Raw genomic sequence first — 16488 nt, forward strand, 5'->3', positions numbered from 1 at the left:
TAGAAAAATCTAATGCTGTGAAATTTTCTGTGATGTGTTTTTATATAATTTTGGTGTATTCATCTACGTTTAGTTTTTAACCCTGCCCTTATACATAAAAATATTTCAGAAGCACATCCAATAATGTCAGAACAGATATGTGTATTTTATACATACACACATGTCAGTCTGCATAGCACACTCCTTCAGAGATCGTTTTTGTTGAAACTAGATCCTTTGAACCAGCAATGTCACAGACTTTTTAATTTAAAAAGTGTTTCCTCTTTTTCTGTTATGGTATGTCAGGAGGTACCTGCCTCTTTGGTTATGGGACTGGTTTTTGGCTTCTCATAAGTACAGTGCAGGTTCTGTGGGTCTTCCTGGAGTAAACTTCTCCGAAGGGCTTACCTGTCACTGTCAGGAGCCTGACTTCATGATTCCTTATGCTCCCTTCCCATTTCTGCTTGAATCAAGTAAGTTAATACCAGTACATAAAGAAAAAGAATAAATACAAATTGCAGTCCAGTGCCTCAGCACTGCATAAGGAGTCTGGTTTCCCAAACACAGCCTCTGCCTTTTTCAGTACTTCGGCAGCTGTTGGTGTAAGGTCTGGTTCCAAGGGTTTTGCTAGTCAGCAGGAGGGTTTCCTTTTGTTTCACTGAATTACAGGTCAAGCCCATGGGCTTCCCTGGGATATCTCTGAAACAGAAAAGGGGAAAGTAGTTTGGAAACTACTGCTATTATACATCCCACTGGGCATTTGTACCGTGTTTCTTTCCATCGTACTGCCTGTGGTGATCAGTGGCAGCCAGGTGAGGCCCTGAATCCTGTCCAGGATGCCACAACATCTCTGCAGTATGAAGAAACCACCCGCTAAGGCTTTTGCTTAGTGTGTGTTCACAAGAGTGCCATTAAAGAGGTGCCACCTATGGCAATATCAGTTGTATCATGCAGCAAATATGTTAGATTATGTAAAAATATTTTTAACAGAATTCAACTACATGGGATTAAGAAACAAGAAACTGAATAAATGTCTTTCGGGGAGCAGGGAGGCATGAATACATATCTAGCATTGCGGTTCAATAGCCACCTCTTACATTGCTTTTTCCAACACATCTCCCAAAACAAATGTTTCTTAGAGGTGCTGCTGCAAACATTCAGCATCGTTTTAGTCTTTGCAAATAATAGAGATTATTACCTGTCCTCTGATAGATTGATTGTGCTTAATTATTGCGCTTTCCAAAGCTCTTTGTTTGCTCAGTCTAATAGTAAAGGAGAGAATTGTGGGGTTTTTACCAATAACCTCTTTCCTCATGTCTATAGTTGTTTGAGGGGGAATTTTTTCCTGTATTTGTCCCAGTGACTGGTCACATTTCTCAGAATGATTTTTGGACATTTCCACTCAGTGTCAAAATCAAAACGCTTAAAAGCTCTCTGGTTTTCATGGGTTGGCTGTTCTCCATTTTCTAAAAGTCAAGCATCTTTAGGACAACTTGCAAATAGCACCCAAAGCCAAGGTCCCTCAAAATCACTTCTGATAACCTTAGTCCGGCTTTAACAAGCTCTGCTGACAAAAGGACTGGCTGCTGAACAGGCACGTGAAACCCAGTAGTGATCAGCAATAGCAGTAGTGCTGCCAGGCTTCTGCCAGGGAATCTCCTACAGAAGTATGTGCACGTGTGCTGTGTAGTATGTACACAGCGAGTGATGCTTCAGGGAGCTGGTGAGCCTATGGAGCAGGGCTGTTCTTGTGTCTGCATGCAAAATCTGATGCTTTGGGGATGTAACGTACATTATGTGTTAGGGTTGACCTGCTTTTGTGTTCTGTCAGTGTATGGGTTTGGGGCATGGGGCAGCTGAGTCAGAGCCGCTGCTCTGGCGGTCTGCTCTTCGCTCAGAAAATCTGGACACATAGACAAGGTCCTTAGAATCTACCAGGGCAACACTTTTCAACAGAGGAAGGAAAAGATGGGTCAACTAGGGAAGACCCAACTCTATGGTAACCTTATATAGTAATTAGAGTTAGGCTTTATTTAGCTTTACAGTTAAGAAGTGCATTGAATTGGATGGTATTTCCTTAGGGGTCAAGCATGTGGCTGTGGTGGTTGCTGTTACTCTCATATTCCTGTTCTATCCTGATGCTTAGTCCTGTGGCATTCCATCGCTGGGATTTGGAAATGGGGAGGTATCTGCTTCAGAGGCACACTGGAGGATGGTTTTTCCAAGGACAGGCAGCTTAGTTACCTATACATCTCTGCATGATGAACCCAGTCAGAAGTGTACGTGAGACAACAGGATTCTCAGCCTTCACTTTCTTGGGCAGTTGATCATAGTGACTGGAACACTAAAGAGCTTTTCCTCTATCCTTTTGTATCCCTAAATAAGTTTCTTCTCACAAAGAAACAAGCACCAATGTACCTCCTATCTCTTTTCCCGTTCTATATTATAGCAGTGACTATTTGCAGGATGCAGCGTTTTCTTCTAATTCGTAATTTTCATGTCTTTTTATTTCTATTTTGAGTGACTTGTGGAGTAAAGGTTTTCATGCTTTCTATTGACCACATCTATATTAGTACCAAAATTCTCAGTATGCTGAACCTTTACAAAAAAGCATTGGAAATTAAGGTTATTGCAAAATTTGTAACCATGCAAGTTAATTTGCTAGATTCTAGTGTCGTCTTAAAAGCTCAAGCCTCTTGAAGCTGCAGTTTCATCTTTAGGTAATTCTAACAAGGAAAGATTTATAACCTCCATCTCTCTCATGCCTGGCCACCATATGTTGTTGCTTCAAAGAATGTTGACTTCCCTATTTTTCTCTTCATTTACTCTCCCTGCGTTTTTCTCCTCTGTGGTAAAACTGAATTAGAACAATTGACCTATCCAAAAAGAAAAAAGAACATGCAGTGTGGTGAGTTCTTTCTCATTTCATCTTTTGGTTATTTAGTCTCTAGAACCTCTGGAAAGGGGAGAAAATCTTCTGAATTTCTTTTTGCCATTTGGGTTATCTTTTAATTTACCCCATACAACTGCTATGCCCTTTTTCTTTTAGTGGTTTTGTTGTGCCTATGAGCTGTAACACAGGCCTGGCTGGGTCACAGAAGGCAGTGCTGTGTCAAATAGTATGACATAAGGATTTTTGAAATACACACTGTATTTTTGGGTTTTGGATTTTTGATATATGTGCTGCATTGAATGAAATAACCTTAACATTGCTGGCTTAGGTGGGTCAATTTATTGGTTCTAGCTGTTCCTGTCATGCTGAGCAGCAGGATCCTGGTTTTCTATGTGATTGTTTCTGTAGTAAAAATATAGTTTCCAGTTTAGCAAGCCAGCAATTCCTTCTCAGTAAAAATGTTCAATAAATAAATGTCAAAGTTTCCAGTATATCCTCGTTACTCTGCCTCACTTGTATGTAATTGAAAATGGGAAGAAGGTGCTGTTTGGTTTGGCAATCATCCAGCTCTTTTTTTTTTGGATAGCCTACTCTTTGGGACAAAGCTGTACACCAGGGAACAGGATTACTGCCTTATAAAATCCTGCAGCCCACTGACTATTGCTTAATTGCATATTAAAGCAATTAATAAAATCACTTGTATGAAACCAGATTACCAAATTTATTTTGGATTTGCTATCTTAATGTGGGTCATTTTTACTGGCCAATATGGAAGAAAAGAAACTTCATGTGATTTACTATAATACATTTTACTGGTAACTCTCTAATCAGCTTTCCGTAATCATTTTTGGTGTAAAACGTTGAGCTAGAAATTAGAGTCTACGTGGCTACAAGATTTTTCATGTATAAAATTGACTTTTAAGGGAGGTGTACTCTTTTCTTTGTTAATTTTGGTTGTTATGCAAGTTGGTGGTATATCCTGCAAAAAGATAGGGAAAAGCTCTTTCATTGTTTTTATAAAGCAAATTGGAGGTATATAAAAATTAGGCAGATTCTACAGAAAGAGGTGTTAGGTAATTACCAAATGTGAATTAGCCGAATTATTTAGCAGCAGTAGCAGTTGAGCAAGTGATGTACCCCTTAGGTACAATTTGCGTCCCTGGAAGCAGCCCTAGAAGCTATGTGGATCGTGGTCACCTGGCTCGCCTTCAAGATAACAGGCATAGAGTCCATAACTATGAGGGAGATATATTGCAGACAGGGGTTTGAAGTTATGATGGTGCAGGGGAAATGATTCACTTACAACTCTGTACTAAAGGAACTCAGAAGAGTTTTGTTTGTGCACTGCTTGGTTATGCTTAATTTAATGGACATCTCTCGGTTGTCTAAGGAAGTTGTTGGGTGGTATAGCACATTTGATAAAATCAAATGACAAAACCCACAGATAACACAAGTTTCCTAAAGATCAACCAGGAAGAACTTGCGATATGGAGTCTATTCGCCTCTTAACAATGAAAATGTTACAGACTGTCATGAATGTAAAGAAGTTCTTCAGTGCAACAGTTAGTCTGCAACCTTGGTAATGGACCAACTGGCAATTGTGAACAGACAACATTTCATAAATACACCCATAAATAGTACTGGGATATAGTCAACATTTCTGCTGACAGAACTGGAGGGGATTAGCCTATTTCCATTTCTGGATCAGGCAGTCTCTGGTGTAATTTTGTTCCACTTATTTCAATGGACGTGCTTCAGCTGATGATCTGATCCTCTATTCCTCTTCCAAAGTATTACCTGTCAGGTCACGGACTGAAATTAATACAAGCGTTTTGTTGATTTCCATATTTTCAAAAGCAAGGATGGAGTGAAAGATCAGGGAGGGGATAGTTTTTTCCTTAGAAATGGTAATAACTTGGGAAATCAAAAGAGGAAATAAAATGACTTCTCCCTGTTGAGTTGGGGAATGTAGCCTTCCCTCACCTCATTAAAAATTTAAAGCACTCTTGTTTTTGAGCAGGGTAAATTAGTAATTAAGTGCTATAATCAACTTGTGTAAACATAATATTGAAGGAGAGCAGCAAATTAATCATTTCGTTGGCTTGCCGTACCAAATTAATGCACCTTTTAGTAAAGGCCTTCCTGCCGTGTTGGGATGGTTTTTTTTCCTCCTGTTCCTTTAATCAGAGGATTTGGAAAAGGCAGAGGAAGGAGATGGTTGTTTGTAGGCACCATGCTGTACACAAGGAGCGTGTTAAGGTGCTGTGATCTTGCCTTCCTTTTCTTCAAAAGTTCCAAATCTGTACATGTAGAGTTTGAGCCCAAGGTTTAGTGGAGACCATCCTTGGGCAAGGCTAGGTGACAGCTCTTGCTTTTCTGAGTAGTGTATTGGCTGGGTATAGCCTCTTAATTGAAGTGATTTTTAAAAAATTCCTTCCTGGATTGTATATGATCAGTCTCAATTGACAGGACACGTGCTCCATAAAAAAATTACTTTAAATTTCAGTGCCTAGCTTATATATCTACTGTTAGAGACAGTATTCTAATGGTGAAAAGAGCTGAATCCTCACAGTCCATGCATTTGTTGTTCTCTCACTTATGACTGGCAGCAAAGTGATGAAGGGATGTCATGGACACTTCATGATGCGGACTGTACTGCTTGCTGAGAACCAAACTGTTTTCCACATAAGCAGCTGAGATGTTCCACGGCTGTGGAGTGTATTTGCAGCTAACCAGGCCTGGACTCAAAGCAGTGACTCGACAGTAGAAGAACTCTATCCCTTTACCTCTTTCCTTGGTGTTTTGACACTGAAATACATCTTTGTCTAATTGAAAGGGTTTTTTTCCCTTGTGTAATAAAGTTAGATTCAATACGGCATGCATGAAACCACCAAGATACTGGCAATGCCTCTGGCTTTTGTATAGAGTCAGCTGCCTTCTTACCAGAAATCTTTAGAGAAATATAGATGAGAGAGAAAAATTAAAAGGCAGTGATTTGATGGCCACTGTCCAGTTCCTTGTGGCCTAGTGTTTATGGTACAAAGAGTGCCTTTTTAGTTAGCATATTTTGGCCTTACTGTCAGAAGTCTTTGCAGTAAGAGTAAAAAGCAGATGAATCACAACTACTCTTTTGCCCTAAAGGATGATCCTTCTGTATTAAAGCTGAGAAATATAAATGCTTGTCTGTCTCTGCCAAGCACAGAATGAGCTTTCAATCAGTTTGAGAGTGTGGGGTTTTGTTTTTTTTTTTCACTTTTCAAGCCACAATAAATATACAGAAGCGTTTCTACTTTCTTTCAGCTGACTTCAGTGGACAGTATTTCCACATGATTGGAAATCCTCTCTTGGTGGGAGTTAAATCACACATACGAGCACCACTACTTAGAGAGTCGAACAGCTGAGTTGTGGCTGGAGCTGATAGCACGATGCTTTCACAAAAGTGCTAAGAAAAGTACCCTCTGTCTTGTTGCTGTTTACTGACATGTGATACTGGTTGACATCTGTTGCCCTTCTCATTTGAGGACTGTTTGCTTTACTAACTTTAACATTTCCACATTGCTGTGCTGTTGAAGTGCAGATACACAGATCTCCTTGGAGTCCCCAAGGTCCTTTTATGAAAAGCAGAACTGCCATCGCTTGATATCATCCTGCTGGCTGCTTTTTATATTGGAGTTCAGAGAAATAACTATCGCTGTTAAATGTTCTTGGTGGAGTGCGATGTCTAATGGTATATGTTGTCATACATTTGATGTGTTATCAGATCAGTACATACTGAACAGTAGTGTTTGGTTCATTGTCACGTTAGATGATTTGTAGTCAGTTTATATCGCTTGAAATTATTACAGGTAAAAACTTGTCTAAGAAAATGTCAAAGTTTGTTGTAGCAGGTCATATAGCTGCTGAAATGATGGATGATTTTAGTCCGTAATCATAATGCAAAATTCTCAGTTAATGTAAGTCAGTATTGCTCCAGGATTTCAGAGGAGTGACACCAGTTTACTCCAGTGCCCTGATCCAATCAAGCACTTAGGTACATCATCTAACTTTCAAGTGGGCAAGAAGCTCAGTTGAAGATAAGCAGGACTGCCCATGTACTGAAGTACTTTACTGGATCAGAGCCCAAACAGGAATCTGACACACAGTTCACTGGTAGATGACACATCTTGAAATGATAAAGGCTATTAGAGCTCTTGCAATTGGTTCGTATTATTACCCATTCAGAAACAAGTTGTGGATGCTATAGGTAATACAATATAAAGGCGGTGTCTTTTGTTAAGTGCTGTCCTTTTGTGGAGACTTAGCATGCTCCATTTTAAATGTCATCCAGTACATAAATGTTCAGATTTGGAATTTCTCAGTAACTCTTTAACGACAAGGAAAGGCAGCTGCAGTAAGTCAGTGTAATATATTGGCTATAACAGAACTACCCATTTACATTAGCTGAGTATTTGGCCCAGAAGTACTAACGTTGAAGGCAACAATCTCAGAAATCCAGTACTTAAAGATGTGGCCATATTATTTTTCTAAAAGTAGGTGGTTTAATAAAATACCACACTGATAAAATGAAATGAAACATGGCCTTTTATCTGGGCATCAGTGAAAGGAGATGGCGCAGTGTGTGTTGGGATATCAGTGTGACTTACCCGTTTGTTAATTCTGTCTGAGAGTGGTGAAAAAGATTTTATTACTTATTTTTCACATTTATGAGGATAGACTGAAAAAGTAATAAAGACCTCTCAGATGCTCGAATGACCAAAGAAATCTACTTAATCCTCTGTCTTTATGCTGAAGGTGTAGCCGGCTTTGCGCATTGGCATAGCTCCATTGACTCCACCGGAGTTCTGTATCTTGTATGCACATACCTGATTACCGTATTAGAAGCAACCATATGTATATAAATATAATCTCTTCTGTCTGTAGGCTTAATATGTATATTGTCATGTCTTTAGGTTTTAATAAACCCACATCAGCTGATGTTGGCAAAGAATAAGGTTTAGAGTTTTGTTAATCTGCAGAAGTTGAGGCTCCTACTAAACCAATGGTATTCTTCTCATCTGTCAGTAAGCCCAAGACCTGGCACGCAGGAGAAAATATGCTTCCTAGAATAGTTCAGGTTCTGCTGCTGCGTATTTTTGTAACAAACCATGAAATGACCATGGTGAAGTTTGTCTAAGGAGATGTACAATTAGTTGATTTTTTTTCAAGCAGAATAAGGCTAAGATCAGCTTGTAGAAGAAGTTTAATAATATCACAACCTTACAGTTTTTCTAGCTTGCTGGCCCTGTCTTTTCTTGAGGAAAACCATAAATATGAGGAAACCATAAATGTTTCTTTATAGTAGATAGATACTTTCTTTAAAATGTACTGTGATCCATCTCCTTTCTATTTTAAGGACAGATTTTACCCACATACTCAGAGACGTAGCTGAAGTCATTTGGACCTTGGACTCCCCTTCTGTCCAGGCCATTCAAGCAGGGAAAAGTGTGATAGCAATATTTTATAGGAAGAATGAGTACAAAGGAGGATACCATGGATCCTTTGTAACTGTCAGTAGCCAATAAGGTCCTTTTCAGAGCGTGTCTTGCCTAAATGATGTTCGGGGTGTCAAACAAGTTAAAGTCTCTCTGCCCTCACCTCTTCAGTAGCTGAGCAGAACAACCTTCAAGTTGTGCACTGGAGAATTGGAAACTCACTCTGGCTACATTGTGAGATTAATTTTCCATCTGGGATTTGCACTCTTGCTATGTCAGCACAGGGGATCAGACTGTTCTGTGGCAAAGCACAAGCATGTAGAGTCGCAGCGCTAGCTGTCTGAAATGCTTGAGGTTTTTTTGCAATAAATTTTTTGAAGGACATGATGATCGCTTAGTTGTGGGATTTGATGCCAGTGGTTCGTGCCACTAGAACATACTTTTGCCACCCTATATTTGAAGAAGTTTTATAACTTACATGTACTATGTTGTCCTTTCTCCTAAAGATGTCTAGAGGGGTTTGTGTCTCAAAATTTGCCCTGTGTAGTTTAACAAGACTCTGTTTACTATCTAGGCATTTCCAATGCATTTCATTTTATTGTGGTTAACAGTAAAGACATTTTTCTTGATTCCCTTCCATATAATCATGGGTCTGAAATGGTAGAGGAGAGATCCTGTAACTTTTATTACTTTTATTAGCAGTTGAAGGCAGGGGCTTTGTTAGCATACTGGCTTTCCTCATCCTCAGAATTAGAATCCAGTTCTCATTCTCCTTTCTTTGTTCAGCGAAGTCACAGGTTCTTGTTTCCTTGGTTTCTTAGAGACAGATAGACATATTACAACCATTCCCAACCCTTGCTTTCTTTCCTGTTCTGAAGCACCTTTTCACACCAACTGTGCTTCAGCATTTCTGAGGCGCAGTTTGATACTAGAAATTGTTCAGCTAAGTCATAGGCTCTTGTCTCCTCGGTTTCTTATAGACATATTACAGCCATTCCCTTGCTGCCTTGCTTGCTTTCTTGTTTTGAAGTGCCTTTTCACACCCACTGTGCTTAAACATTTCTGAGGCACAGTTTGATGCTAGAAATTGGACAATGATGTGTACAGAGGATCCATAAGAAATTGCTTCATGGCTGTTTTGTTTTTATTGGGACAAGTGTCCACGTAATGATTAGCAAGATCATAATTGTCACTCTTGAGGGAAGTATAGGCAGAAGGGCTAACCACCAACTGGGCATGGAAAAGCATAAGTTGCAAATTTTTGTGCAAAGATACTCCTCCAGATGAGGACTGAAAAACACTAGAAGAATACAAATGAGGAGAACCACTGTGCCCATATCTTGCTGTTCCTTATAAGCATGTATAAGCAGCAGAAGTGAGTTGGATTGTCATCTTTCACAAGTGCAGTTTTCACCTAAGAACAATTGATAGGGGAGGTACGCAATGTGTAGTACTCCTAGGGGCTGCATTACTAAACCTTCAGTACATAAATATGTTTTGACCCATGTAGGGCCTGTTTGTGTGAGCACCTGCTATAAGTTGCTGTTTTCTGCACAGCTTCCAGATAGGCCTTTACCAGGTAGAAATTTTAGGGAGGAATTTTAGGGAGGAATGTGGGTTTGGGAGCTCTGATAGGAGCACATTATTTTATCAAGGAACAGCGTAAAGTGATGTGGCAATGCACTCCTCTCTAAGTGGAATGAGGAACGGTTAGATCTAACCATGTCACTTCTTTTGGAGCTTTGGATGCACAGAAGACCCTCCAAGGGAAAACACTCTAGAAAATAAACCAACTTCTAATCAATATTTTTTCCCCTGAAGGGTCTCTGCATGACAAGAGTATGTGGGGAGGGCTGTACAGTTGCCTAGCCCAACCTCTCCCTCCCAAAACCATGAGGTGGAGGATGATAATGTGTTGCGTTTGGAAGGTCCCTTTGTGGCCCAGCCCTGTAGCTCAGAACTGAGCTAAACACCTTGGATATATTCAGCAATATTTTGCTGAGTCTAGTAGCCTTGTGTCAGACTCCTTTTGCTTTCAAAATGTCTGGTAAGACTTGATTTTTGCCTAATTTTCCCTGACTAATGTATGTTGTCGTGAAATCACTCATTTCTGTTAACTTTAAGTAGTTTAGGTATTGAGTCCTGTATCTGTAGACTAGACTGAGGGAAGCAGTGCCTGAGTGTCTTACAGCAGATAAATTGGATATGTGTTAGCCTCTAGGTTGGAAGCTGGCACTTAACTTAGGTGAAAGACATGAGTAATGGCCCTAAAGATGCTAAGCTGTTTGAAGCCTTTCTGATAAATGGGATCTTCTTGTGATGAGCTATCCTCACTTTCTTTGACTGGTTGGTATAAAAGCTTTGTGTATACAAGCACATTACTCATTATTTACTGGTTGTGGTTGTAAAGTTGTTTAATTTTGCAATAGTCCCATCTAAGGGATGATTCTTGCATTGCATGAAAGGGAGACTAAGCAAGCTTTGCTTTTCATTTGCTTTGTATAACTTTGCCCCTGTGGAAACGTTGGATAGCTAGCACATTTGCCATAAGACACAAAATGCCAAACTTGTGGCTTTCTGGACTTGGAAGTTCCACTCATACCAGAGAACCAGGCATGGAAAGAAAACGAAACATGAGAAAGAAGATAGGTGTGGTGGAGAACGGGGCTTTTCTTTTTTGGCATTAAATCCTTGATATCCCCACCATCTCCCTCTCCCTACCCCCACTCTGATGTTGTTTATTCTTTCCTTTTGTATTTTTGCTGCCTTCTTGTTTGTGCCTCTCTTTCGTTTTTTTTTTTCCCCCCACTATTTTATCTTTTTTTATCTGTTGATTATTCTTCTCTTTCATTTTATTCCTCTTCTTTTGTCCTCTCTCTCTCTCTGCCCCCCCCTCCCCATATCTCAGTCCCTTACCTGTGTCTTCATGTAATAAGAAGCAAAGAGGAAGGGATGGTTTGTGGCTCATTCAGTGCTGATCCCTCAGGTCCACTCTCAAGGTTCACAGGACTTCAGTAAAACGCTGTGGTGTATCCTTTATTTTATGGGTACAGCATATCCACACAGCACTGACTGGGCTGTGCCAGTGTTCTTGGACTGGAAGAGGAAGGATTTATGGTGGTATTGATCACAGTGCTAAAATAAACTGCCCTCCCTTAGCCAGAGGAATATAGGTTTGTAAATGCCAGCGTTTTATACACAAAATGAAGGACACCAGCTAAGGAAGCCAGCTGCCTAGGTTAGCTGTTCAAGATCTGAAAATGGCAAGTCTTTAAAAGCAAAGAGCCAGAAGAAATCATTTATATTAGAACAAATTCTGTCATGAGTCATTTGACTTCTTTTTCTCTTACACACATAGTTTATGTCTCAGGCCTTCTAAGGCCCGAGTAACATCTGATACTCTTTAGGCTGAGCCGGCTCTAATAGGAGTAGGATCCTGCTTCCAGTTACAGTGTACCACTTAGAACTCTATTTAATTTGCGTCTTGTGTTTACAGGCTGTAACTATTACTTATTTGTCGTTTTTATGGTAATAGAAAAGATTGTCTGTGATTCAGTCCTGGCCATGCTGTTGAATAGGTCTGTGTCCTCAGCAGCAGCAGAGACAAAGTGGCCCGAGAGGGGCTTTTACTTTTTGTCTCAATCATGTTTCTCATGTGGCTTCGGTCATGCAGGTCAGTAGGCATGAGCGGGGATGAGGGTCCCTTGCCATCCCTCCCAACCGCTACCTCAATCTAACCATATCAGGAGAGCATTGCTCCACATTTCTCACACAGTTTGCATATGAGCTGCATGTGATTTTTCTTCCCTTCTACTTTAAAAGTGCCAACACCAAAGCGTACACTATCTGGAAAATACAGCTTTGCCTTTTTTGCCATTTTTCTTTCTCTGGTCCTCTCCCTTTCCTTTGTCTCCTCCCTTCTGCTCCCAGGTTTTTGTTTAAATATTTTTACCAGGTGCTTCAGGTGCGAAAATAGTTCATTGCAGCTAGAAGATATGAAAGGTGTATGAATTCTTCAAGTCTTGTTACCTGCTTGTGCCAAGGCCTATACAGACCTGAAAGGGGAAAGTGAAACACAGACAGAAAAGCTTTGTCCCACTCCAAAGCTTACAGGGAAACTGGTACACCCCCCCCCAGCCAGCTTCCCTGGGCAAGGATAACCCTCAGGGCCCACTGCTAAAAGTGACTGTACCTTAATTAAGCAGCATGACTCTTGTTCCCCCTAGTGGCTAATTACACAGGATCTGGTTCACACGAGCATTTCATTTAGCTGCCTTTGAACTTCCCTGCCTAATTTTCCTCTCATCCACATTTTTTGCTATGTTTTGTAACTTTCTCTGTTTCTCTGAATGATGGCATTTGCCATTCTTTTGATTGTGAATTCAGAAAGCGGGAAAATGTGGATGGATAGATAATACCTTACATCTGCAACGCAGCAATAGATAAAACGATGGCTAGTTAATACCTTGTATCTCCAACACAGCAATAGGATTTCGGGTTGGAGAGGTTTTTGCACGTATTCTACCCATGCATGCTGTATTTTTGCTGCAATGTTAGCAGTAAGAGTTAAGGAAGAAAGGCTTTTCTTTGTTTATCAGCATCCCTGTTCGTGTTGTAACTCCTCAAGTATGAACAGATACGAATGTCCAGAAATGTTAGACACCTCGAATCAGCAGGCTTGTTTAATGTCTTTGAGATAAGAACTGAATTGCCTGGCTTTACAGATCAAACAAATACCACATAAAATGTGGTGTAGTATTTCTTAGTGACAGAGGCAAAAAAAGCTGTATTTGCCCATGTAGTTCTTACTAGCAGCCTGGCAATGGAAGGTAATGCATATATTGGGTGACACTCTGTCATCAACAGTACTAGTTCAAATCTAAGATAAACTACTGTAGTATCAAGTTCTTCTGAGTTTACCTCAGTACAAATAAAAGCAGAATTTTGCAATGAGAAAACAATAAAAATTGCCTAACTCGAGAGTTAAGAGTACATGGGGTTTATTCCCAGCTTTGCCCCTGACTCTGTCTGTGACTTTGGGCAAGTTGTTTAACTTTGTTCTTCATCCAACTGATTTGTGAAGCAGATCTAGTGATGTTTAAGTACCTCAGAGGTTGAGTTTAGAGTTACATTAAAGGTGATAGAATGAAAAGTGCAAAGAAAATGTATAATGATGCTAATGGTGTTGCTCTGGTGGATTAAAATAAGTAAGAATGGAAAGTCTGGTAGACTGACAACTCAGTTGCACATAACTGGAACATCTTTTGACTTCTGAACTGGAAAACAAAATCTTACTTTAGAACTGCAGCCAGTTTATTAAGTGTGGTAATTTTCATTGCTATGCGTATAATATGAAAGATGGCCTACGTAGTGTGACATAACTACAACTCTGAAGTTTATATCAAATGTTAATATTTACGGCATTCATGACTTTTAAAGTTTGTGCTATACATTCACAATGAAATGCAGTTCATGTGCAGAATTCCTATTTTTAGAAAATACTTGGGCAGGAAGGGGCGACCACATTCTTTAAAGCACAAATTCACTCACGGTTTGTATTGGCAATTCCTTAGGAACGACAAAGGTCAATTCAAGATGAGCATTTTCATTCACAGGCTTGTAGCTTTAGACACCTAGTGCTGTTTCTAACATGTAACTGAAAGACAGGGTGCTCTTTTTGCTCAAGGATGGAACCTTCTAAACTGCAGTTGTAGACATTTGCTGGAGACTTCGGAAAATCAGATGTTATCCTTTTTTGACTGCAGTGGGATCAGGATTAGCAGGAACAACAGACACATCTTGCATTGCTGAGCATTTTTTGATTTGCATCTGAAACTGGTTTGTGACAGGTCAGTAACCCAATGAATGTAATGTAAAACATTCAACAGGATAAGACCTCCTTCTTATAACTGTATCCTTTTTCTTGCATGTCTGGGTTGTATTTTTTTTAATTAAGTTACTGAGTTGTAGAACGGCCTGCATTCCTTCTGTTGCTGTAAAAATGAAATGTCTGACAGCTTTTCAGTTGCACATGGTCCTACTGTTTGTTGGAAGAGGAGGGGGCAGGATGGGATCCTACCAAATTTTTGACATATTATATATAGAGAAGAGATTGTTGAGCATGAGAAGACTGCTTCTTGTCAAGAGGTTTAGCTCGATCTGTTACTGATCCAGTCTGATTTTATATAGATCTTCACAAATTATTCTAATAGCAATAACCAAGCCAGAGCAGAACAATGGGTAAGTGCGTTTAGAAAAGTTGTATAGTAAAATTAAGACTTTCATCAGATAAAAGTAATTTAATTTCCCTCCCCCATTCTAGACTTGTCACAGCCAAAGAAATACCTTTGAACAAAAACTAGCCTTTTTTTAGATTTGCTGTATTAGGCAATTTCCAAAGTACAAAATTGCTGCTAATGGAAAAGCGAAACAAATCTGGGATTTTGAGCTAGTAGAGTATTCGTGCAAGTAATTAGCCTGTACAAAAGGAGCATTCATCTTGAAATGACAGATAAGCGCTAAGGACAGGATTGAAAACTGTAAATATGTTAGCACTTTAAGCGAGAGCACAGCTTCAGCACTTGTTAGACTCATCAGCTGCTGTAAACAATATGGATCTTTGAAATGATCTCTGCTGAGATCTCAGCACATTAGATAATGATATAGTTGTTCATTTTTGCTTCTTCTGTTTTGTTTTTTCTTTCAGAAAGTACTTTCTGCAAAGAACAGGCCTGTGGTGCTGCCAGCACACACACTTATCTTTCTCCATGAGCAGACCCAGCGAGGGCTGCAGGGTCACCGTGGGGAGTAAAGAACGAGCCCGCAGAACTGGGCTCTGCCTTTCCCGATTTATGCACGAGGGAGGAACAGTATGTGCAGCTGCAGTACAACTTTCCTCTCATGGCTGTGCCTCTTCTGAAGGCTAGGAAAGGCTCTTTGAGGTCATCCAGGCTCAGTTCACAGTTAGGATGCTGCTTCAAGTACGATTTTAAAAGGCAAACTGTTCAGGTGGTGGTAGCAGTTTCTCTTGTGTAGCTTTGCAAAGGGTTAACAGTGACTGAGCTGCAACAATGGAGGGTTTCATGCTGTGAAAACTGCATACAATAGAAATTAATTTGGAACCAATAAATCCCTGTTGCAAAGGACACTATAAAAAGCTTGCATACCACGATAACTCGCAAACACTCACTGACCTCGCTGAGGTTCTGATTGGTGACCTATAAGTGAAAAGCTCCATGAGCCATTTGAGTCTCCGCTATTCATCTCTTCTCTCAGCTTGCTGTCTTTAAATAAAAGGACAGAAAAGGAATTAGCTCAATTCGTAGGATCAGCTGAGTCGTGAAGCACAAAATGTTTTTTCTTCAGTTGTGTCCCACATCGGCTAGATTTCCCTCCAAAGCGTTTGATATCAATCTAGTGGTGTTATTGATTCCCATGGAATATATGAGAAACTGAGGTGCAGAAGGCTTGTGTGATTTGTCCAAGATTACAATTCAGGAGCTGATGTATCCGACTGCCCTCCTTACAGTCACAGAAGTTGTACTGGGAAGAGCTTTCCCCCATAAATGCTTCTGGAGCAGTGGGTTAGAATTTTCTCATTAAAGTGAGCGAAGGGGCAACGTTTGCTTGGAAATAGGAGCCGCAAGCTGCAGCTCACTGCAGCCTTCTTAAAAAGTGGGAAATAGCGTGGGATAGCAAAGTAAAAGCAGAAAAAGCTGGGTGTTGTAAGGCGAGAACATCCGTCGGGAGGGATTTGGTGCTGTTCGCCTTTCCCGGAGATAAAAAGGACAGATTATAACAAGCTCACCAATCCTCCCACCTAGCCAAAATTTGAAGGTGGGAAGGTGGAGACTGTCTAGTGTGCTCGTCTCTGCAAGATCTCAGCTTTAAAGATAACCCCTGGCTCAGGATGGTGCTATATTAGATCTCAGGCTGTGAGCCAGCCCAACTCTGCTGCCCCTTGATGACTCACTCACATGCAAACTGCACTTTTAATTCAAACTGGTGTGTTTTCAGACAGAACTAGCTATTGTTTTGGGCACGGTCAGTTATAAAATGTGCTCTTTTTCTATTTGCCAAATGAATACAAATGCTTTCTTAGAAGATCTCCTAAGCAAAAAAGATGCCTTGGCTACCTTTAAAAAT

General features: G+C 40.2%; 1 protein-coding gene across 1 annotated transcript in view; it reads left to right on the forward strand.

Annotated features, from left to right (window-relative positions):
- Positions 1 to 16488, forward strand: part of FGGY (FGGY carbohydrate kinase domain containing) — a gene marked incomplete at its 3' end in the record, with an annotated part of 75834 nt that overhangs the window by 48487 nt on the left and 10859 nt on the right. Inside the window, exon 9 of the mRNA XM_009698620.1 lies at positions 688 to 791. Coding sequence (XP_009696922.1) covers positions 688 to 791 — 104 coding nt within the window. The remainder of the gene's footprint in view (positions 1 to 687; positions 792 to 16488) is intronic.

The sequence above is a fragment of the Cariama cristata genome, unplaced genomic scaffold (assembly GCF_000690535.1).
Source record: "Cariama cristata isolate BGI_N322 unplaced genomic scaffold, ASM69053v1 scaffold11214, whole genome shotgun sequence".
In the NCBI taxonomy this organism is placed as follows: Eukaryota; Metazoa; Chordata; class Aves; order Cariamiformes; family Cariamidae; genus Cariama; species Cariama cristata.